This window comes from Erpetoichthys calabaricus, chromosome 4 (genome assembly GCF_900747795.2).
Source record: "Erpetoichthys calabaricus chromosome 4, fErpCal1.3, whole genome shotgun sequence".
Lineage (NCBI taxonomy): Eukaryota > Metazoa > Chordata > Cladistia > Polypteriformes > Polypteridae > Erpetoichthys > Erpetoichthys calabaricus.
Window position 1 is genome coordinate 22,998,142 of NC_041397.2, and position 25,868 is coordinate 23,024,009.

The window sequence follows — 25,868 nt, forward strand, 5'->3', positions numbered from 1 at the left end:
AATTATCTCATTGACATTGAGTATTCAAACCCTTTGCTATGACACTTTGAATTTGACTCAGGTGCATCCCTTTCTATTAATCATCATTGAGGTGTCTGTACGCCTTGTTTGGAGTCCACCTGTGGTCCATTTAATTGACTGAACATGATCAGGAAAGGCACACAACTGTCTATACAAGGTCCCATAGTTGACAATATGTATCAGAGCAAAAACCAAACCATGAGGTTAAGGGAATTGACTACAGAACTTAAAGACAGAATTTGTTGAGGCACAGATCTCTAGGGAAGGCTCCAAAAACAATTCCTGTACCATAATCCTTGTGTCCAAAACAAATCCATACATAATAAATGATTAATAAACAAAATAATATTCATTATATACAAAAGGGCAATAAGCATACAGTAATCTGCAAAACAGTGATATTAAGACTAACAAAAAGTGAACAATAATTGAAACTACAATTATGCTAGAGTAGAAACCCTGGATAAAACACATCACTGTGCCTTGCTGTGTGTTTCACACTCTCACTCTTTTCTCTGCAAGGTCCCAGGACCCTTCAAAGTGTCCAGTGATTCCAGCTGAGACCATTGCCCAACATGCTCCTAACACATCTGTAGCGGCTGTACTGGTGGCAGATGTCCCATTGCTGTTATCGTTGTGTATTTGATTTCCTTTTGTTTGTTTATGTGTTGAGATTGACAGGTCACATGACCCTGATTCCGCACTTTGATGATGTCACCAGATACCCTGGTATAAATATGGCTGCGGCGTAAGTAGAGAGTATCCTTCAGTTGGATAAAAACACCAAAATCCCTTTGCGTGAGTTAGATTGCTTTTCAAGCAGACCAGGTACCAAGATTGTTTTGGGTCTACCAATTCTCTTTTTGAATTTGATTTTTGATTTTGCCCCTGTGTTTTGTTTGCTTGATTTATTTTGATTTTGCCCCTGTGTTTTGTTTGCTTGATTTATTTTGATCTCCTGGCTTGACCTATTGTCTGGTACTGACTACAATTCTGCTTAACGTTATTGTCTCTTGGTCTTTTCAGTGCATCACAATAATCCCGGAGACCCTGTTTCACATCACTCATTTGATAACGCACATCCTGGAGGATATGGGCTTGCCTCCTGTTGGTTCTATGGTTCTTGGTCTGTCAGATGCCCTAAAGAAATTCACCTTGCAGGCATTATGTAGACATAAAGGGGTCCTGTCGTCCTACACTAGCAGGTAGAAATCCTGTTTATCTCTACATGCCAGCCCACCAAACTTGGGTTCTCCTGACCTTTCCACTGTCGAGTGTCACCCTTGTTCTACCTGGAGGAAAACAAACCACATTAATTATTAACTGGGGGACAGTTAACAACCAGCTACCAGTTCAGTTCCCATTAGTGATTTACTGTGTCTTTGCTGAAATATGTGCATCTATTGGCAAACACGTGCGCTTACGAAACATCTTCAAGACTCCAAAAAGGTAAATAATACCACCTCGAGCAGAGAGCGGGAGCTCTTGCTAATACCATCTGTTTTTCCATCCACAGTTTAGGCAAGTGCCAGCCAGATTATGGACGACCCCGCTTTTGCTTCTGTCATGAAGTCTGACATGGTGGTATAAAAGCCTCAAAGTCACCAGAAGTGGGTGTTCACTTGAGGACCATCACATAAGGTGGGAAAATGGATCCCTCACCATTCTGTTTTAACTGGCTTGATGGCAATTGTTTGCACCCTTGTGTACATTTTTCATTTTTTCCTCAACATTCAATAAACATGATTACCTGCTGGTACCCCAACCATTTTGATGCTCCCTTCTTCATTTTTCAGATTACATTATATAACTTAATATTCAAGTTGATTTATCTTGAGTTCTCTATGAGGGTGCCCATCAACAAAGACACTATATAAAAAGGATAGTTTCTGTCGGTAACCAAATATGTTTTGTTCAAGCAAGGTGTAATTGAACCCCAGCCCTCTCAAGATGGTTCAGATGTTTGACACAGGAGTAATAATAATAATAATAATAATACATTTTATTTATATAGCGCCTTTCCCATGCTCAAGGCACTTACAGAATAAATAAAGAACGGCAGAATATACAGTATATAGCATTGTACAAACCAGATAAATAAACAAAGAAGATTAAGACAGTAAATTCTGAAAAAAAAAAAACAGACAACATAATTGATGGTCTTGCACACACATACAGGTTACATGAGCATCTTAACAGAGAAGTAAACTGAGAGAAAGGTAATAAAGTCAAGTAGAGCTAAAAGCCTTCCTGAACAGATGAGTTTTGAGTTGTTTTTTAAAAGAATTCATGGAGTCAGCTGACCTGATTAATTTTGGTAGGTCATTCCAGAGTCTGGGCGCTATACAGCTGAAGGCCCTGTCACCCATGGAGTGTAGATTAGTGACGGGCACAACAAGATTACCAGAATCAGAGGACCTTAGTGGGCGGGCAGGCACATAGTGATGGAGAAGGTCACTGATGTAGTGTGCGAGGTTATTTAAAGCTTTGTAGGTTATTAGTAGGATTTTATATTCGATTCTGTAGGACACAGGGAGCCAGTGAAGGCGGAGCAGGATGGGTGTGATGTGCTCGCTGCTGCTGGTTCGAGTAAGGACTCTTGCAGCCGAGTTTTGAATAAGCTGGAGCTGTGATATAAGATTAGAAGGGGCACCTGCCAGTAGGGAATTACAATAATCGATGCGGGATGTGATAAAAGCATGGACAAGTTTCTCAGCATTAGAAAAGGAGAGGAAGGAGCGAACACGGGATATGTTATGGAGGTGAAAGTAAGAAAGTTTCTTAATGTGATTTATGTGGGCGGAATAAGTGAGGGAGGAGTCAAAAATGACACAAAGATTTTTACAGTAGAGGCAGGTCTGATGAGATCACTGCCAAGATGGACTGGGAAGGAGCTCATTTTATTAAGTTGCATTTTAGTCCCAATTTGCAGGAGTTCAGTTTTATTGCAATTTAATTTTAAAGAGTTCTGCTCCATCCAGGTTTTAATTTCACTAAGGCAGGTTGTGAGCTGAGAAAGCTGTGATGAAGTTCCACTTTTAACATTGAAGTAGAGCTGAGTATCATCTGCATAAAAATGATAACCCAATCCATAACTACGGATAATATGGCCAAGGGGAAGCATATAAATACAGAAAAGCAGAGGACCGAGGACAGAGCCCTGAGGGACTCCTTGTGTGACTGGCGCTGAGCTGGATCTACTGTTGCCAAGACTAACAAACTCTTGCCTATCAGTCAGATAGGACTTGAACCACTGGAGGGCAGTGCCAGAGATACCCAGCATGTTCTCCATTCTGAACAGTAGGATGTCATGTCTGACAGTGTCAAATGCTGCACTGAGGTCTAACAGAATTAATATGCTGGTTTGTCCAGAGTCTGCTGCCATAAGCAAATCATTGGTTACCCGTAGCAGAGCAGTTTCACAGCTGTGCCGCGCCCTGAAACCAGACTGAAAGGGTTCCATCAATTGGGATTGGAAGTGATAACAGCCATCAATGTGTCAAAGTCCCTGAAGAAATGGTGAATGTTAGTTCATAATCCTGTTAAACAGATTGTAGGTGCCATCACATCATGCTGTGGTAATTTTGCAAGAAAGACGGAAAACGCTTTTATAATATCTATGCAGTATATTGACCACTGTGTATGAATATTTTTACCAATACTGTATTGTAGTATTGAATAAACAGTAAAATAAACAGGCATCAATTTTAACTCTAATACTGTATATAAAGATATCATTACACTGTACTAACCCTCCAAGCATTTTCTTATCCAGGGCAGGATCATAAGGAAATTGAAGCCTATCCAGCAAGCATTGTGTGCAAACCTTTCACAGAGTAATAAAACACACGAGCCAACTTAAGAACACTAATCCAACCAATTTAGCTCCAATTCACCTGCATGTATTTGAAATCCTACAGGAATGGAAAGACAACAAGCAAACTCCACACAGAGAGCTTCTGGGACATAAACCCTAGCCTCCTTGTTAGGCAGTACCACAACTACCACTGCGCCACGGTGCCGCTCCCATACTGACCCAGCTTCAACTGTATTTACAATACCCGCCCGATTAGCATATTTGCATAGTACCATCCTTTTTTGGCTTTAAAACACGCCCTTATTTTTGTTAAGACCCACCTACTCTGGGTGAATACATGAGGCTACCTGTGTATTTTTAAGGTAGCACGATAGTAATGTATCTGTGCAGTAGGACTAACCGAAGGAGATAAAAAAAGTACTGTTCTTTTGGCTGTCTTTGCTGTTTTCTAACCAGTTCAAATATTGAACACTAATTCTTTAATTTAACTCCGTTCCATGATGACATTAACACAATATACTGTTTGCGAGAAGGACTAATCTTATTCGGGTGATCTACCTTAAAATGACGTCGCGATTCGTGCTTGACGAATAAGGAAGTGATGATTCGGTGTGCAACTAAATCATGGATCGCTTCATCTGGGCGAACGGCTTATTGGAAATAAATGAAACGCTTGTGATCCAGCAGAGAGGAGTTCGTTTGTATGACGGAGACGAGAAGGTAAAACTCATAAATTGCGTCTCCTTTGTTTTAAGGGGGGTCTGATATACTAACAAAGTTCTAGGCGTCTGGCCTGAAAGGGTCAGGGAGCAAATCTTGCAATAGTTTTTTTTTAAATTATACCTTTCAAGAGTGTTTCTTATTTAGTGTTTTTTCTCGGCAAGGTAAATCAATAGTCGCATTGTACTTTATAGATTATCGATGGGGCGTGCAGTCGCTCCAGCAATAGCACACAACATAAAAACTGCGAGGAACAGTTAAAAATATGAATGCATAAATGCAGGAATCAGAACTGTGCATACATAATAGTAATTCTAATAATAATAATTACTAAACATAAACAATGAATATCACTGGTTTATTGCGTAATAAACATTCCAGATGTATGTACCATATGTTGTTATATATTTTAGTTGATCCTTCCACTTTATAAAGTGCCTTTCTTAGAAAAAACTAAATAATTAAATCGCTTAATAACCTTCTTTTATACAAAAATTTGTTTAGTTACTTTTTTGGGGGGGGGGGGGATTACAATATAGTACAACGTATTTTTGTATAGGGCAGAGCGCTGTGAACTAAAATGCATAAATACAGAATCGGTACATAAAAAGATACAGATTTGTATACGCACAGTTGTTTTACTGATCATATAAATGTACCTTTTTCATGTTGCATTAAAAAATTAGAGAACTATTGCTGTGTGTTTTTCCACATTATTTTTTTCTAAGACTTCAGAGAAACAGTGCCTTCAGAAAGTATTCAGACCCCTTAACTTTTTCACATTTTTGCTATGCTGCAGCCTTGTGCTAAAATCATTTACATTCATTTTTTTTCCCAGATCAAGCAACACCCAATACCCCAGAATGAGAAAGTGAAAACTAGAGTGTAGAAATGTTTGCAAATTTATTAAAAATAAAAAAAAACTGAAATCTCACATTAACACAAGTATTGAGACCCTTTTCTCAGTACTTACCTGAAGCCCTTTTTGGCAGAGATTCCAGCCTGGAGTCTTCTTTGGTATGACACAACAAGTTTTGCACACCTGGATTTGGGGATTTTCTGCCATTCTTCTCTGCAGATCATCTCAAGCTTTGTCAGGTTGAGTGGAAACAGCTGTTTCCAGGTCTCTTCTATGAAGATTCTTTTGGGTTCAAGTCTGGGCTCTGGTTGAACCACTCAAGGATATTCCCAGGGTTGTCCCTAAGTCAATCCTGTGCTTTCTTTTGTTTGTGCTTATTGTCATTGCCCTGTTAGAAGGTAAACCTTTTGCCTAGTCTGAGGTCCGGACCGCTCTGGGACAGGTTTTCATAAAGGATATTTCTGCACTTTGCTCCACTCAGCTTTCCCTCAACCGTGTCCAGTGTTCCAGTCTTTGCTGCTGAAAAACAACTACACTGCATAATGTTTTTTGCACCATGCTTTAGCATTGTAATGGTGTTTGCACTGGTGACGAGTGGTGCCTGGTTTCCTCCAGACGTGATGCTAAGAGGCTTCTGCCTGGCTACTCTGTCATAAAGCCCAACCTTTTATAGACAAGTGTGTATGTTTCTTAATCATGTACAATCAGTTAAATTGACTGCAGGTAGACTCCAAACAAGGTGTTGAAACATCTCAACGGTGATCAGTTGAACTGACCTGTACCTGAGTCAGATTTCAAGTGTCATAACAAAGTGTCTGAAATCTTGGGTCAATGTGACATTACAGTTTATTTTTAATACATTGGCAAACATTTCTATAGTCCTGTGTTTGCTTTGTCATTCTGGCATATTGTGTGCGGTTTTATGTGGGAAGGAGGATTTATATAAATGAATTGAGCACAACGATTCAACATAGAAAAATGTGCAAAAAGTGAAAGGGTCTGACTACTTTCTGAATCTACTATACTCTATCTACATTTCTAAACAGGCATCCAGTTAGCTTTTAGAGTCAGTCAATAAATGTTTATTTTATTTAGTCCTGTTAAAAGCAGACATAATCCCAGGGTGCTGTACAGTGCAAACAGGATCATTCTTTAGTAACAAACAAGGTGGACTGTTTATAAGAATTAGTAGCCTTTCATTTGAGACAACCTACAGAGTTCAAGCTCCGAGTGTATGCTCACTTAGAGTCTTCAACACTTGAATGAATGACTCCATTCTAATACAGCTTGCAGACGCTTTTATCCAAAGAGACCTACAAAGAATTTCAGCATTATCACATAATGCAAACAAATGACAAATTCTGTTAATGCATCTGAATAGCCTGTTCTGAAAAATGCTGCCTGGACATATCGATGAAGTAATATCAGGTCTCGTTTTTTTTCTTACATTTATTCATTTAAAACTTTGGTAGAAAAGTTTCAGTTCTCCTAAATAATTTTCCGACACATTTTTTACTTATTTGTGGACTTAAATTGAATTTGGGGTAAAATTTGGAGTTATTTATTGCAGTTTTGTCATTTAAGACTCTTTCAGTTCTTAAGGGAGGTGATGAAATGTTTGTGAATTATAGATGTGGACATGATACAGTGGTTAGCGCTGCTCTTTTCATAGCTACCTATTGTAGAACTAATGTAAAATCGTGGCCTGGCAACTTTCTGTATGAATTATCACAGACGGGCTTGGCTTTGCATTGAACCTTCTACCACCCTTTGCCTCCACTTGACGCTGAAACTTAATAAAGTAGTCCAAATGAATTATGGATGGCTGTAGATATCTTTAAGAGTTAATTTGTACAAAATTAATATTTTTTTGTCTTTTTTTGTGATTAGGCAAAGTTTGACATGGGAACACTCCTCCTAAGTACACATCGACTTCTTTGGAGAGATGCAAAGAATCACGTAAGTTTGTGATAGAATAAGGCCAACTGTGCTTTAAATATGATTAACTTTACACAGCCTTGGATGATGATATGAAACAGCTGCCATTGTGAGATGTGACAGAGAAGAGACACTTAGAAATGTCACAATACCAGAGTCTTATCTATCTATCTATCTATCTATCTATCTATCTATCTATCTATCTATCTATCTATCTATCTATCTATCTATCTATCTATCTATCTATCTATCTATCTATCTATCTATCTATCTATCTATCTATCTATCTACAGATAGGGTCGCTTTCAGGAGCTCAGTGAATTCAAGCCTGGTACCATGATAGGATTCCACCTGTGCAATACGTCCAGTCATGAAATTTCCTCACTACTACATATTCCACGGTCAACTGTTAGTGGTATTATAACAAAGTGGAAGCAAGTGGGAACAACAGCAACTCAGCCATAAGTGGTAGGCCACGTAAAATTACAGAGTGAAGACAGTGCATGCTGAGATGCACAGTGTTCAGATGTCGTCAATTTTCTGCAGAGTCAATAACTACAGACCTCCAAAAGCTCAAGAACAGTGCTTAGAGAACTTCATGGAATGGGTTTCCATGGCTGAGCAGCTGCATCCAAGCCTTACATCACCAAGTGCAATGTAAAGCGTCGGATGCAGTGGTGTAAAGCACACCGGCACTGGGCTCTAGAGCAGTGGAAACATGTCCACTGAAGTGACAAATCATGCAATCCGATGGACGATTCTGGGTTTGGTGGTTGCCAGGAGAACAGTACTTGCCTGACTGCATTGTGCCAAGTGTAAAGTTTGGTGGAGGGGGCATTATGGTGTGGGGTTGTCTTTCAGGGTTTGGGCTTGGCCTCTTAGTTCCAGTGAAAGGAACACTTAATACTTCAGCATACAAAGCCATTTTGGACAATTTCATGCTCCCAACTTTGTAGGGAGTGGCTCCTTCCTGTTCCAACATGACTGTGCACCAGAGCACAAAGAAAGGGCTATACAGAAATGGATGTTTGAGTTTGGTGTGGAGGAACTTGACTGGCCTACACAGAGCTCTGATCTCAACCCAATATAAGACGTTTGGGATGAAATCGAGTGGAGACTGCGAGCCAGGCCTTCTCATCCAACATCAGTGCCCGACCTCATAAATGCTCTCCTTGAAGAATGGTCAATAATTCCCATAAACACACTCCTACACCTCGTGGACAGCCTTCCCAGAAGAGTTGAAGCTGTTAGAACTACAAAGGGTGGGCCAACTCCATATTAAAGCCTATGTATTAAAAATGGGAGGTCATTAAAGTTCATGTGTGTGTAAAGGCAAGAGTCCCAATACTTTTGCTAATATTATCTATCTATCTATCTATCTATCTATCTATCTATCTATCTATCTATCTATCTATCTATCTATCTATCTATCTATCTATCTATCTATCTATCTATCTATCTATCTATCTATCATTTATATAGCACCTTGTCTATCTTCCTTCCTTCCAGGGTTTATAAAGGATGATGTTGTCATGGACTGCCTGATTTATTATACCATGTGCACATTCCAGGTTTATTCTTTTACATTTTCTCTCTGGTAACTGAAAAATTCTGCTTAAAATAATACTAAATATAAAAAATCTAATATTTTATCTGTACTGTTCAATTATAGAATTCCAACAATTCCAGTAATTCAGGATGTTTTAATTTAAACTAATTTTTAAAGCTGTTATTTTAACAAAATGCTTTTAAAATCTGATTTTTCACAGAAGCCATCTGTTAGGTTTATAACAATTGCTGTAAGATTTGTATTTATATCACTAGCTGGTTAAAAAATTGTCTGAATGAAGAGTAATATTTAACCTCCTTGGCTTTAACTCTGAACATGACTCTGGGTCAGAATTCCATGCAGTTATGGTTAAACCCAAGTCAGACTTGAGGTGAGGTGTAATGATCCGCTTTTACGGTGTGTGGCGGACTACCGAGAGACTTGATACCATGCAGAGGTGGCATCACCAGAAGCATTTCCCTGACAGACCTGAGTGGGTGTGAAGGAGTACAGGACTTTACCAGTGTCTCCATATACTCGGCTGCTGACCCTTTGACTACTCTGTAGGCATTCCTCAGCGATTTGAACTTAATGTGTGCTGCTACAGGGAGCCAATATAGCGACCTGAAGAGAGAAGTGACATGAGTCCATCTCCGATAGTTAAATACAAGACGGGCCGCTGCATTCTGGATCATCCACAGTGGCTTGATAGCACATGCGGGTACTACTGCCAGAAGCAGCGTGCAGTAGTCCAGACGTGACAAGACCAAAGCTTGGACCAGACGTTGTGCTGTATACTCTGTCAGATCAGGCCTAATCTTGGGGATGTTGTAGACTGTGAACCTGCATGAACAAGAAACAGTAGAAATGTGGTCAGAAAAAGGCAGCTGCTCATCAATCACAACCCCAAGGTTGCATACTGACTTGGCAGATGTTAGCGACAGTGTGCCAAGCTGTACAGAGATAGGGAATTGAACAGACTGGCTGGCCAGGATCATAAACAGCTCATTTTTTGTCAGGTTGAGCTGTAGTTGGTGGTCCTTCATCCAGGCTGAGATATCAGTGAGACATGCAGAGACTCTAGCTGATACTGTATTGTCCTCCGGAGGAACGACAGGTGAAGCTGTGAATCATCTGCATCGTCCTGCTAAGACAAACCATGGGATTGGATTAGGGAGCCCAGGGAGGTGGTGCATAGAGAGAAAATTAGAGGACCCAGCACCGATCCTTGGGGTGCACCAGTGAAGGTCTATTGTGCCTTTGACAACTCTCCTCGCCAGGACACACAGTAGGATCTACCAGAGATGTAGGACTCAAACTATCTGAAAGCAGTTAGAGGGTCAGAGAGGGTGGGAAGAAGGATGTCATCATGATTATGTAGAAGGCAGAGGTGAAATCTTGCAGGATCAGGACTGATGACATGTTAGTAGCTCTAGCAAGTCATAGCTGGTCGACCACAATTAGTAGAGTCAGTTGAGTGGTTCAACTTGAAGATGTACTGGTTGGTATCAACGATCCATTCTGTACAAGGAAGGAAGAGACCTGGGGCCTCATGTATAAATGGTGCGTACGCACAAATATGTTGCGTATGAACGTTTCCACGCTCAAATCTCGATGTATAAAACATAAACTTGGCATAAAGCCACACACACTTTCACGGTAGCTCCAACCCTGGCGTACGCAAGTTCACCGCTTGGTTTTGCAAACTGGCGGCAACCAGCGTCAAAGCAGTGCTACTGTTCCTGTGTGGTTACCCTTTCTTTTTTAGATCCACATCCCTGACGTGGCTTTATCATATACACTGAAACTAACTGCATATTGTGTATTACTGGCATCTGATTGTAATTAATCTGTAACAATATAATGGTCCAGGGAATAGCCAAAGTATTCCAAATACCATAGCTGCTTTAGCGTTGTTACTCTTACTGCACCTTCTTTTTCTTCTTTCAGCTGCTCCCATTAGGGGTTGCCACAGCGGATCATCTTTTTCCATATTACTCTCACTGCACCACTTGGAATATTTACAGTATATCACTGTATCTGAGTGTGGAATTACAGCTGTACAGCAGATGATTGGAAAGAGATTATAGGTTTACAGCATCAAGCACATGCTGCCTCAGCCATGCTGTCTATTGAACTGCTCTCACACGGCAAACGCTTCAAAGCCTTTCCTGTACGGACCTCACGGTTCAGAAACAGTTTCATCCCAAGAACTATAAATGCACTCAATCAGTCCATCAAGTGCTCCTTGCAGAACTATTTGTACTTATAAGTACAATTACCTTACTGTAAACTTGCACTACAGTTATAATAAAAACTTGCACAACCCGAGCCACTTTATAAAGCATGTATTTACATATGATGACGATATCATTTTTAAGATGAAATGTAGGAAAATATGTTTATTATATTATACAGATGGGCGGCACGGTGGCGCAGTGGGTAGCGCTGCTGCCTCGCAGTTGGAAGACCTGGGGACCTGGGTTCGCTTCCCGGGTCCTCCCTGCTTGGAGTTTGCATGTTCTCCCCGTGTCTGCGTGGGTTTCCTCTGGGCGCTCCGGTTTCCTCCCACAGTCCAAAGACATGCAGGTTAGGTGGATTGGCGATTCTAAATTGACCCTAGTGTGTGCTTGGTGTGTGGGTGTGTTTGTGTGTGTCCTGCGGTGGGTTGGCACCCTGTCCAGGATTGGTTCCTGCCTTGTGCCCTGTGTTGGCTGGGATTGGCTCCAGCAGACCCCCGTGACCCTGTGTTCGGATTCAGCGGGTTGGAAAATGGATGGATGGATGGATATTATACAGATAAAACTTTAACTTCATATAAATAATCTATATTGTTAATAATTAAACATGTGAGGACACGGTGCCGCAGCGCTAGCTAGTTCAGGGACTGTTCCTGCCTCGCGCTGTATTCTTGCTGGTGCTGACGTGACACTGGAAGGATAGAATAATTAAACACGCACTACAAAGATATTTCAATGTTCCTTAAAAGTTTTGAAGAATCGGCAGAGAAGGAGTTAGGGGAGTCGGTTGAAGAGGGTTAAGAAGGAGGTGAAAGCGGAGAAAAGAGTGTGTCTGTCGGTGGTGCTGTTAATTCAAGTCTTATAGAACCTTACCTTAGCATTGGTGGTGGCAGAAGAAAAGAATGCAATAACAGAGTGATACATACTGTACTTACTCATATCTTGCTAATGGTCAGAGGTTCAGTAATGAAACACTTTTTTGCCTCTTTTTCTTTTCTCTCCCCACCTAGGAATATTGCATTGCTATTCCACTGTCACAAATTGTGTTTTTTGAAGAGCAAGCAGCTGGCATTGGAAAAAGGTAAGCATTTCTGAAAGAGTGTCATCATAAAAACGGTACAAGATGCCTGTTTATACCATATGCTTTCCCTAGAAGCAAAACCCTAAACAAATTACCTGGGGCCTGGCAATGATGAATGTTCCATATGTGCTTACAAATAGTAATTATAATGAAAATAACTTTAAGGTAAAATATTTATATTTTGTCAAAATTCCTTTTAGGGTTGTTTGTCCCAAAGAAGCATAAAGTAACTACCTCTTCAGACATCCTAGCTGTCTGTTTGGCCCTGTTTGCATTCTTCCTCCATTTGTCATCTGTAAGAAGTCTGTGCTATTGCCTACTTGGTTGATGGTTTCTAGCTGACAGAACTCTTGCAGGCTGACATTCGTTCCTCTTTGGGCAGTGATTGGACAGACGTATTAAACTGTGCCATTGGGACATACGCTCTGTATGAGTGGCAGAATGGCATATTACATGGTGATTAGTATTACTGCCTTACAGGTCTGTAAAGTCTAGTTCAGTTTCCACCCAGCTCCCCTCGTGTACATGTGTCTCCATCCTACCACCAATAAATAGGTATGCTACAATGATTTGTGGCTCCTGGTTTGAGGAATATGAATATTCAATCTCTGAATTAGATTTGCACACTAAAAGCAACTCCAGAAATGTAATCTGACCCCATCAATGGACATACAGAATTGCTTTCAGAAATTCATTTTGCAATCACTGGGGTCTCGTTACAGGTACAGGCTTAGGATGCAGTGATTTTTTTTTTTTATCCAGTTCTTTTGGCACACATTGTCTGCTGATGTTTTCTATATTAATGTACCAAGCATGAACTGTATGCTGGCATCAGTTGCTGTACCAGAATCTTGTTGTTTGGTATGTGTGAAATGTCTCAATGTACAATTTTTTTTATTTTGCCTTAGATTTGGTACCTAAAATATGGATTTATAATTTTTCAATTTAGAATGTTTTTTTTCTGTATAAATCATCCTCACAGGAGTGAATTTGTTTACAATTTACATGTGATTATGAGAGAGGGTTGGCAGGTAATTGTTGCAACTGTTTTGTTGGTACAGACCTACTACAGATAGGGGATTAGACTGTAAAGCACCCACAGACAACCATCTTTCAAACCTGCCCTCTGAACAATGTTGAAATATTTTATTACAGACTTAGTAATGGACACTTAGTAATGTTGTGCAGAATGGCACACTGGTTTTTCATTATTTAGCTAAGCTTACAGAGGGATAAATTGTTTAATATATATTGTAACCACAAGGGAGCGCCAGAGAACCTCAAACCACAGACACAGTAAAGCACCACACATTATATGAATAAAATAAAGGGTTTTTATTCAATACCAGCACCATTCCAATGAACACATCTCCTGATATAAGCCACAAATTACAAAAAAAATCGTAAAATTCTTCCTCCTTGTCTCCTCTGCTGAGTGTTGCCTGCTGCCTCCCAACTTTAACTCTCCAATGTGAGGCAGTGGACTCTGTTTATGTTGGACTGGGAATGCTTCCGGTGCCAACTCCCTGTCTTCCAGGCCATAAAGAAAGTTGGGAAGTCCTCCCTCGACAGCGCCCTCTAAAGAGACCCAGGGATTCAGACACGGCTGCACTTCTGGACTCCAGTTCCCACGCACCCCTGTGGGTGTCCCAACTGGGTTGCCATATGAAGACCATTGGCATATGGGGGATGGAACCATTCCCGAATCTTGGTTTCAACTGGTCCATCCTTTGTTTCCTTCTGGTTAGACATCAAGTTATTTTTTCGATTTGCTGGCCAATATACTTTTCACATCGCACTGGCCTCCTGTGTGGCTAATGTATTTTGCAGTGTCTTATCTCATTCTCCTACAATATCTGTTTGTGGTTGGTTTTATGTAGATCTGATGAGGAGCCCTTTGGGTCTGCAAGCATCCATTCCTGCTGGGTTGTCTCCTATACTAGCGCATGAGACCTTCACTGGGATAAGCTCCTATCCAAATCTGGAGCGGGTACTACAGCTGTCAATGTCCATGTTGAAATGAATTGTGTATGTACTTGTAGGCTGCCTGTGTGTGCTGCTTGTAGGACATAGAATGCCCTATCTCTTTAAGAGGAACCCAAAGACTAAAGGTGTAGTAGGCTTACACAGGGAGGTGTTCATGCTCTCCTTCAGTAGCCTATTAGGAAAGTGACCCATGACAAGCTGTAAGTGTGAGACAATTTGTGAAAGTTCTCACTGATAGATAAAACTGAGGTGAATAGTTGGCCTACCTGCTCTGTGTGGTGAACAAAGCTGTTAATGGACAAATTTAGCTTAATTTAATAATTCTCCTTGTTATATCTTGTCTTTGTGTGTGTGTGTGTGGCCTTTAATGAAAAATAGGATTAAGGAAGAAAACAAAATCTGGTTTTGGTAGATCCTTTATACTACCAGTAGGTGGCAGTATTACAGTATTCAATAAAACTGTACACAGATAAGCTCCTGTCAATGCGTCAGAACTTTGTTTTTTTTTTCAGAGTGTTGTCACAGCCATCTGGATGTTTAGGAGGGTGTATATTGAGAGGTTTTAAAGGATTACTGAAAAAATATTATTTGATTTTTTTAAATAGTATCCTCTTTTTCTCTCTCTATCTTTTTTTAATTAGTGCAAAGATAGTGGTTCATCTTCACCCTGCATCTGCCAACAAAGAGCCTGGGCCATATCAAAGTAGTCCAAATAACTATATTAAACTGTCCTTCAGAGAGCATGGACAAATAGAGGTAAAATATGATAACAGCTTTAGTACTCTTTTGTTTTTTTATTTGCATGTGACCTCTGCACCCTTTGTTCAAGGAATATGTGAAAATGACTCAAGAAATATTAAGGTTTGTTGTGGTTTTAGAGATAACATTTTAAAACATCTGAATTTTTTTGATGCACAGAAATACTGTAGTATATGATTAGGCTAGAAACTGGACATTGTAGTCACTGCTGTTACTATGTCTGTTGATTAGTTTATTGGTGCAGTTTCAGGTTGTAATGCTTTACTGATTATTTATTTTATGTATGTTAAGAGTAATAATCTTACTGTGTTCAATCTCTTTTCTTTGTAGTTTTACAGAAGACTGACTGAAACTATGACTCAAAGGCGATGGGAACGGGTGCCTGCATCCCAGTTAATTCAGCCAACAAACACCTCTCAGGTAAACAAACATTTGTCAATAAACTCTATTGTCCATCCCATCCATCCATTATCCAACCCGCTATATCCTAACTACAGGATCATGGGTGTCTGCTGGATCCAATCCCAGCCAGCACAGGGCACAAGGCAGGAAACAAACCCTGGGCAGGGCGCCAGCCCACCGCAGGGCACACACACACACCAATTACACACTAGGGACAATTTTGGATCGCCAATGCACCTAACCTGCATGTCTGTGGACTGTGGGAAGAAACCCGCACAGACACGGGGAGAACATGCAAACTCCACGCAGGGAGGACCGGGGAACGAACCTAGGTCTCCTAATTGTGAGGCAACAGCGCTACCACTGTGCCGCCCCAAGTGTATTGTTTGACACCATTTGTGTTCACACTGATGATAAGGGGCTTCATGATGTGAAATTTGTTTTTTCTGTCATTTTACTGCCCCAGCTTCCGAATGTCACACCTGAAAGGTACTGCATAAGAGGTTGGGCATAATACTATACAAGGTGGGACTTAGATAGGTGCAGGATTGGCTAAAACACAGGAAGCAGAGAGTCATGGAGGTTGCTTGTTAGAATTGTGTGATGTTAAGAGTGGTGTCAATCAGGGATCAGTTTAAGGGGCTGCTGCTATTTTTAATGTACTATATATAAAGATCATGGATAGGAATATATACAACAAGCTGGTAAAATTTGCAGATGATACCAAACTAGGTGGATTGGCAGATATTGTAGAATGAATTTAAATTGTTACAGAGGGACTTGGACAGCATGCAGGCTTGGGCAGATTTTTGGTGGTGTGATGGATTGCCGGCTTCTTATTCCGGCCCTCACCCCCAGGCCGCCAGGAGGAGCTCTCCCAACAGCATGGACGTGCCCAGAGTTCCAGCAGGGCCTCATGGACTATGTAGTTTTTATACACAGCCCTGCTGGATTCCTTGGGGACCACTGGGAGTCGCTGTCGGGAAGCCCGTGGACTCATATGTGCCCTATAACCTGGAAGTACGTCCTGGTCACGTGAGCAGGAGAGATGACGTACTTCCAGGTTGAAGAAAAGGACTGTTTACCCTGACCCGGAAGGAATAAGGAATTGTGGACTATTGGGCAGGAACACGTCCGGGTCAGGGTGTATAAAGGACTCTGGGAAAGCCCAGTACACTGAGCTGAGCTGGGAGGTAGGGTGGCGAAGTGTCTGGGAGAGGATTGTTATTGAGTATTGGTATTTATCGTATGAGTAGTGTGGAGTGGAGGGTGCTTGGTGCACTGACTTATAAGAAAATAAATAGTTGTTATACTTTCACCTGGTGTTTGGAGTGGTACCTGAGGGTTCAAGAGTTGGACACACACCTTAACTGCTACAGTGGATAAAATTTAATGTAAGTAAATATAGTGTTACATGTACGAAATAAAAATGTTAGATTTGAATACATAGTGGGAGGTCTGAAAATTGAAAGTACACCTTATGAAAAGGATTTAGGAGCCATAGTGGACTATCAACTGCCAGACAGTGTTCAGAAGCCATTTGGAATGCTAATGGAATGTTAGTTTATATAGCAAGATTTGTAGAGTACAAAGTAAATGGAGATTATGCTCGAGCTTTATAGCACACTAGTAAGGCCTCATCTGGATCACTGTGTGCAGTTTGGTCTCCAGGCTACAAAATAGACATAGCAGCACTAGAGAAATTCCAGAGAAGAGCAACTATGCTGATTCCAGGACTGCAGGGGATGAGTTATAAAGAAAGAACATTAGAAGAATCTAGATGAGAAAAGGCCATTCAGCCCAACAAAGCTTGCCAGTCCTATCCACTTATTTCTTCCAAAAAACATCAAGTTGAGTTTTGAAAGACCCTAAATTCTTACTGTCTACCACACTACTTGGTAGCTTATTCCAAGTGTCTGTCGTTCTTTGTGTAAAGAAAACCTTCCTAATGCTTGTGCGAAATTTACCCTTAATAAGTTTCCAACTGTGTCCCCGTGTTCTTGATGAACTCATTTTAAAATAACAGTCTCGATCCACTATACTAATTCCCTTCATAATTTTAAACACTTCAATCATGTCTCATCTGAATGTTCTTTTGATTAAACTGTATAGGCTCAGATCTTTTAATCTTTCCTCATAATTCAACCCCTGAAGCCCTGGAATCGGCCTAGCTGCTCTTCTCTGGATCTTTTCTAGTGCTGCTATGTCCTTTTTGTAGCCTGGAGAGCAAAACTGCACCCAGGACTCAAGATGAGGCCTCACCAGTGCACTATAAATGTTAAGCATAACCTCCTGTGACTTGTACTCTACACATCAGGGTGCTATATAACCTGACATTCTGTTAGCCTTCTTAATGGCTTCTCAACACTGTCGGGAAGTCGACAGCTTAGAGTCCACTATAGAGTCCAAAGATTAAAGGAATTGAACCATTTCAGTTTAGGTAAAAAGAGATTAAGAGCTGACATGTTTGAAGTGGGGTGGCACGGTGGCGCAGTGGTAGCGCTGCTTCCTCGCAGTTAGGAGACCCGGGTTTGCTTCCCGGGTCCTCCCTGCATAGAGTTTGCATGTTCTCCCCGTGTCTGCGTGGCTTTCCTCCGGGTGCTCCGGTTTCCTCCCACAGTCCAAAGACATGCAGGTTAGGTGGATTGGCGATTCTAAATTGGCCTTGGTGTGTGAATGTGTTTGTGTGTGTCCTGCAGTGGGCTGGCACCCTGCCCGAGATTGGTTGCTGCCTTGTGCCCTGTGTTGGCTGGGATTGGCTCCAGCAGACCCCCGTGACCCTGTGTTTGGATTCAGCGGGTTGGAAAATGGATGGATGGATGGATGGATGGATGTTTGGAGTGTATAAACAATTATGAAGGGAATTAATCTTTAGATTCAGATCTTCACCTTTAGCCCTCATATGATACTGTAATTTGAGCCAACCGGCTTTTGTTTTAATCGCAGGATTTAATCTGAACAGTTTGACTGAAAAACATAGGTTTGTAAGTCTCAAATTGAAGTCTGGAGAAAAGCCAAAGCAAGACAAAAACCCATAGATATCAATGTACATAAGTGCATTAATAAATATCCAAAGCAGAACACAGAGTTAAAAAAATAAAATGTATGGGGAGCAACTGAAATACCAATACCTGCCCAGGGACCACATGATGCAGAGTGATTTATGGCTGTGTTCTGATAGTGATCCACAACCCTAGCCCACAATTATTCTGTATTTTACAATTATTGATCAGTTTTGTATCAAAGCTTTAACTTACCTTTTTTTGCTTTTTTGGCACAATATATGAGTCATTCTGCTGCCTCGCAGTTGAGAGACCTGGGGACCCGGGTTCGCTTCCCGGGTCCTCCCTGTGTGGAGTTTGCATGTTCTCCCCGTGTCTGCGTGGGTTTCCTCCGGGCGCTCCGGTTTCCTCCCACAGTCCAAAGACATGCAGGTTAGGTGGATTGGCGATTCTAAATTGGCCCTAGTGTGTGCTTGGTGTGTGGGTGTGTTTGTGTGTGTCCTGCGGTGGGTTGGCACCCTGCCCAGGATTGGTTCCCTGCCTTGTGCCCTGTGTTGGCTGGGATTGGCTCCAGCAGACCCCCGTGACCCTGTGTTCGGATTCAGCGGGTTGGAAAATGGATGGATGGATATATGAGTCATTCAGGTCAGAAGACTCCCTCTGAATCTTGTTTGTGTGGCGGCTGATAACCCTGGAGAAGTTTCAGATGTTGATGAACTGAAGGCTTTTGTATAGGAGCAAAATGCAGCTTCATGTGCATTCTTGAATGCTTCAATATAAAGAGGTTTTTCTTACCTCTGAGCCAATATTGGTAAAATCAGAAATGAACAGCAAAAGCTCTCTTTACTTTTTACTTTCCTCCGTACTCAGAAGGACTGTCATGACACTGAAATACTTAACTTTGCTTCTGAGACCCAAACTCTCTCTGAGAAGATACACAAACAAAACAATAAAGTAAGGAGAGGCAACATCAGGATTATTAGGCTTCTGGAACATGCTGAGAGCATGAATATGCTCAGCTTTCTGGAGGAACAATGGCCTTTTGGTTCCTTGCCTTCCCTAATTTCACAGGTATGAAATTGTGAAGTCACAGGATATATACTAGGGACAATATACATCACTAGACATTAGCGCCTAATTATTGTTAAGGTTTTTCTCCTTTCTGAATGAGTTATTATTTTGAAAGAGGCTTGCAAAAATTCAAATATTACCTGTGAAGGTCAGAAGATCTACTTTTACTGTGTCCACACCACACAAGCATGCAAGATAACATCTTCTGCAATCAAAAAAACTTGACAAATTGATCTTTCTGCTTTCCTGACTATTTTTATTTTCCAGGAGTGCAGAAGCTATTCATTGACCGTCAAAGCCTTGACTCCTTCATGTCTATTGGTACTTGGCCACTTTGACTGTTTTTTTTTTTGGGTGCTCCTTCACTACTGCTTAAATGTATTACTGAGCATGAATTACGTAATGGCTACTTACAGTACAGAGGGATGCTCCCCCACTCATTGATTTCATATATGGCAGTGAATGTGCTGTGATCTCTAAGGGGTCTTCATTTTTACTTGCAGCTGCCAGCGCTTTTCATTCTCCAATAGGAGACCCAAACCTTCCCAGCCTACACTTACCTTTCTTTTTGATTTAACATACACTGCGAGCATGCACCAATCTTAAAGTGGGACGGCCCTGTCATCCCAGCCAACGATAAGTAACACAAGATAAAGATTTAGGATATATGATGTTGGCTCCATTTGCTGATCTTTGCAAACAAAAAAATCAAAGTTAAGAGCGCTGACATGGTCTGAGAATAACTAGTTGCGAGTTGCATATGAGTCACAAGATCAGTCATCATCAGTCACTGGCTCAACAATGAAAACTAACGTCCGGGATCTCTGTTGGCTTTAATGTTGGGAGGGCTTCCAGGTCTGGGTTGAAAGAGACGTCACCTCTCTCCTTTGAATTTGTCCCCCTATCTGTATAGGGAGAAAGGAACAGTGATCATCCAACTATGTGTTTTCCCATCTTATTTATTCCAGTTCCTACATGCTTGGAAATTTGAAGGCTCTCCCATAAGCGCACGTGTCTGACAATATATATGTATCTTCTTATATAATACGCTACCATGGCTGTCCATTTGTCTGTCCAGGATTTTAAATCACCTGTAGCTCGCAAACCGTTTGACCTATTGACCTGAAATTTGGTACACATATACTACGTGACCTCTACTGTCCGCTTTCGGAGTGATGATTTTTATTACTGTTTTTATTTTTATTTTATTTTATTGCAGAATCAAACTCTTTGCAGCGCGCTGCAGGGTGGCCATGCGGCGCATGCGTACAAGCGCCGTTCTCATCCCTACCACCTTCGCTGTCACTTCCTCTACCTCTTCATATGTTAAATCATTCTTAAGGCAGATTGAAGACTTAAGTGCCAGCTTAAGTGAAAAATTAAGAAAAATGTACTAAGTAATTGCAACACATGAACTGACTTAATCAGTATTAACGCGAAAATATGCCGATGGAAGAAGAGAAGAAGCAGGCCACTAGGGTGGAGAAAACAAGAGCTGCTCACGAAGCAGCAAGCACATCAACCTCTGAGCAAACGAATGCTAAACATACAGAGAAAGAGGATGAAAACTATAAGTCAAGTGTGTTCACTGCATGTTATCGAGCTGTATGCCATTACTGGTAATATAATATTATTGGTTCTGTTGGAAATTTACAACCACGGATATTAAATTCAATTTTTGTGTTAATTTCTATGCTCATCACACAGATGTTAGAAAATGTTTCTGCACACAAACAACCATAGACAGCTGGAATAAGTAAGGAGGTTTGTTGGAGGGTAGGACTTAGGGACTTTCACAAATCAGTTTGACGTTGTTTTGGAGAAATTAGCCGGATTGGATTGGAGAGCTTGTTGGGCTGAATGGCCTATTTTTGTCAAAACTGTTGTAATGTTTCACTTATCATTTTTTGTTAATTTAGCCTGCATGCTAGAGCATTACTTTTTATAATTTATGATTTTTTTCATAATGCAGCCTCAGGCTATGTCAACACTACAGCGCTTAATGTCTGTATTTTTGCTCTTCATCTACACTACCCTAGTGTTTTTAACCCATGAAAACGGAGACTTTTGAAAATACTCTCCAGTGATGTATACTTCTGAAAAGGCTGCCTCCACATTGCAATTTGGACAAGTGAAAACATAGACTTTTAAAAACACAGACTCTAATCGCACATTTCTCTGATTGGGTCCTACGTATTGGAACATCTCATTCCCTGATTGGTCACTGCGCACAAAACAAAACCATGTTCCAACAAAATAGACATGAAAGAGTTGCTTATCATGGCGCTTGTTGTGCTCTTTACCTATATGCATCTAAATTGCATTTTGTATAGTTTGAATGCTGCATACATGCCCAAAAAACAATAATTTACTGTTCGCTACAATTTTGCAATAAAGCCCTTGACCGGTGTTGTTACTGTCATGTGCATTTTCAATCATTTTAGTGTGGATGAAGATAATTTTGTAAACCTTGTCAAAACACATAGTTGTTTTCATTTAATAACACTGATTTTAAGTGAAAATGTGTTAGTGTGAATGTAGCCTTAGTGTCCCCATGTTGGTTGTCATTTCAGCATAATTTTGCTCTATGTACCTGCTCTGTTTGTGTGTTAGTTTGATTAATGCAAAGACCTAATTGACTTTACAATTTATAAAGGCCTGAAACCACAGTATTGAGGATTCTAATGACTAATAGCATCACAATTCAAGATAAAAGAAGCACAGTGTAGTAGCATAATGCATGCACCCAGTTACAGATAAGCCATCTGTGTTATGAGAAGTGATAATGAGTCGTGTGCCTGAGAATTTAAGTTGTTCCCACCAAATACTTGGTTTCCTTCCTGTCTTCCATATATTTTTACCCTCTATATGTATTGCAAAGATTTAATAAAACTTGTATAATGTTTAAGTGTTTGGCATGCAACTGTTTGGTGAGACAATAGTAATTAAGGGAGACAAATATACTTTTGTGGGTGAAATTAAGAAAAAGTTTAGCAATAGACTTGATTTTCCTTGTAGGTTTATTAGAATGATTAAAAGGCTGATGGTACTGAATAATTTAGAGCTTTACTTTGTAATCTTGAAAAGGCTATATGTAAAAGAAACTAAAAAAGCAATACGGAAATAATACAGTACAGTACATGCTTTATTTAATGACAGTTCAAAGACATGCAGGTTAGGTGCATTGGCGATCCTAAATTGTCCCTAGTGTGTGCTTGGTGTGTGCGTGTGCCCTGTGGTGGGCTGGTGCCCTGCCCGGGATTTGTTTCCTGCCTTGCGCCCTGTGTTGGCTGGGACTGCCTCCAGCAGACCCCCATGACCCTGTAGTTAGGGTATAGTGGGTTGGATAATGGATGGATGGATATTCCTAATATTCACACAAATTAAATATTACAAATCTTTTTTTTTTTAACAGACTGTAAAAAGCACAATTTTGTCAACCCCAATACAGTCTAAAATGCCCATTTCCAAGTACTATTATTATTCGGCTGACATCTTTATCCAAGGCAGCAGCATTTGAGATACAATTAGTTATATTTCTTTTATTTTTCCAATTGGAACCAAGGCAGATGAAGTGATGCAGGATCACACATTGTCAGTTGTGGGATTTGAACCCACACTTAACTACTACACCACTCTGCCTGCCAAGTACAAAATTTAGTATTTTGTCTGGAACAAATTCTTTATATTATACTAGCTGTGTAAGCCCGAGCCATAAAAAGCCAGGTGTCCTAGAAACTATTGAAATCGTCAGGGAAAAAAAATTGAAATTCTAGAGATGTCAGGTAATTGAAAGGAACTACTCTGGGCATCTCTCTCCTAGGAGGTTTCGTTTTGCCGATGTGCTCGCCTCGCTTCTGTATTAGTGGCAAGGCAACTTTGTCTTTCTTTGGAGGTTTTGTTTTGCAGATGTGCAGGTCTCGGTTGTGTATTAGCGGCTAAGCGAATTTCTGTTTCCTCGGAGGTGGAAACCTTACCCCGACTCCACCTCTCACTTCCGGGCCAGACAGACAGACGCGCATACTTCCACACGTAGACATTTATATATAAGATTGATCAAATACATATCTCAGACTACTTTCTTAATGAACATTTTAGCCGTTGGAATTCATTTTCTGCAAAGTGATGTAAAATGATTTGTTGGATCAGTTATTGAACCCTTTCAGATCTACTAATCTACTTACTATTCTTGACACCCTGGTAACTAGCTTTCACTTTGTAAATGGAGGAAATTAAAGATTCACACAAATGAATTTCCATAAACCTGTAATGATTTGTCTCAATATCAGGTATTATCACTCTCTAGCTACACAACTGCAGTTCACTCGATAGAGAGTAGTTAGTTTTAGGTTCACCATACCTGTACTTTCTATTGGAATCAGTGAAAATACAGTGAAAAAATGGAAATATTAGCAGTATTTTCAGCTTTAAGGCTTTATTTCATTTTAATGGACACTAGAGACTATACCTAAGAATGGATTGACTATGTGAAATCATCAGCCTTGAGGTGCTGCTGAAATTTGATAAATTGTTTAATACATCCTTCCTTATTTCTCAATTGACTTCAGGCAGGAAGAACACGAGCAGTTGGAATTGTGGGTATAGAACGGAAGCTGGAGGAAAAACGAAAGGAAACTGACAAAAACATTTCTGAGGTAAGAGAGTTGTAAGGTGATTCAAGGTCAGCCATCTGCTTGGACTCTGGCCTCGAGGTTCCTGTGCCACTCTGGAGGCATACACTGAACAAGATGCAAAGTAGTTAACTCATTTTTCTTTTGTATAACTAATCATCATATGGTTTGTACATGTATTATATATTTAAATAGTGTTGGTCAAAAATAATACTTTACTGTCTCGCAACCATTAGTAATACAACTGAGTGTACTTTAATAAAATCCTTCCCTCCACTACTAATTACACATTTTCCTAATTTAAAAATGGAGGATTTTTAGGAAAATATTTAAAAGAAATGTGGATTGTTATGCTAAGCAAAAGAAATTAGCTTGCTGCATAAAAACCACAAAACAATAAAATAAAGTGACTACATACAGTAACTATTCCTTCCTTTGCAATTAAGTGATGCCAACAGTGCTGCTAGTGATTGTGCCTATGAGTTCTTGTTACATTCGCAGCAATTGTAATCAGTGGGATATTTTCATCAATATTTTTCTGCATAGTTTTGTGCAGGTTCTCCCAATTCAGTTGAGCATCACCATTTATAGCAATTGCTTCTATGGAGCCGTCAGTTTTTCTTGCAGAGATTAATTGTTTGCTATGGTCTTAAAAGATTTATTTCTAGCCTTGGGTGCAGATAATTGTGGTCACATGATGGCTCCTAATGGGTTGCCTAAACAACGATTGAGACGGGAAATAAAAAATAAATTTTCTCAAAATCAATTGAAATGAACTTCAAATTTCTGTATTTTTCTCAGAGCTTGGTCTTGAAGTGATGGCTCAAGTTGTAGTCTTTAAATGCAGCGATGTGCTCTTTGCATACCAAACAGATTGCTTTACTGCTAACCTCCGTGAAAAAATACTTAAGAGTTCAAGATTTGTTGAATGATCTGTTTTCTGCTTCAACATTTTGTTTTTTACTACTCATTTTTGTTGTGTCTTTGCTCAAAATGCAAATGGGATGCAGATTAATAACAGGTGTCATCTTCCTTTATTGAATATAACATGAACATTCTCTGTATCTGATGCAATCTCCTGCATTTTCCCCTTTTTTATGTCCCATCCTTTCTGATGCAATATCTCACAATTTCCCATACATATCAATTTTGTTCTGTGTCTGTACAGTCACAAGTAGCTCTGATGTAGACTGACACACCCGAGCAATTACTTGCTGTCAGCACCTTCCAATGGCCAGAAGAACCAAGACCCCGGGCCGCATTTGGCATGCAGGCTGTACAATGCCCAGGTCTGCCTTAGGAAATAATGTGGATGAATTCTGAAAGTCACTATTTCAGTGTCTTTATTAGAGGCTTTACTGAAACATTTTCAGATTCTTTTCATCTGAAATACAAATTGCTTATACAGAAATTTTTATTTTTACTTTTTGTTGCAATATTATTTGGAGGGAACTGCACTTTTCATATCGATGCATTACACCTCAAACAATACATAGAAGCTCTCGCGTGCTTCCTTCCCTTCTGTTGAGATCTGTTACAAGTCATAGGAGCACAATTATCTGTATTTTTTACTTACTACTGACTACTTACTACTGACTCTTGTGCTTATATGGCTTGAACCCCTTTTCAGCTTGCTCCAATTTTACTTTCCGCAGCTTTTTAGAATAGTGCAAAAATGGATTTTGTAATATGATGCACTAGCTGTGTGTTGTCTTCGGGACATGAAAAGCAACCCAAAGATGCCCTAGCAGTTTTATTATATTCGTGAACTAACTCTTAAGAAATCCCTCCA

At 40.3% G+C, this 25,868-nt stretch overlaps 1 protein-coding gene across 1 annotated transcript in view; it reads left to right on the plus strand.

The window, feature by feature from the left end:
- Positions 1-4,414: 4,414 nt before the first annotated feature.
- Positions 4,415-25,868, plus strand: part of vps36 (vacuolar protein sorting 36 homolog) — a 76,178-nt gene continuing 54,724 nt past the window's right edge. The window contains exons 1-6 of the mRNA XM_028799250.2: positions 4,415-4,558; positions 7,308-7,376; positions 12,155-12,225; positions 14,853-14,967; positions 15,301-15,390; positions 24,014-24,100. Coding sequence (XP_028655083.1) covers positions 4,463-4,558; positions 7,308-7,376; positions 12,155-12,225; positions 14,853-14,967; positions 15,301-15,390; positions 24,014-24,100 — 528 coding nt within the window. The 5' untranslated portion in view covers positions 4,415-4,462. The remainder of the gene's footprint in view (positions 4,559-7,307; positions 7,377-12,154; positions 12,226-14,852; positions 14,968-15,300; positions 15,391-24,013; positions 24,101-25,868) is intronic.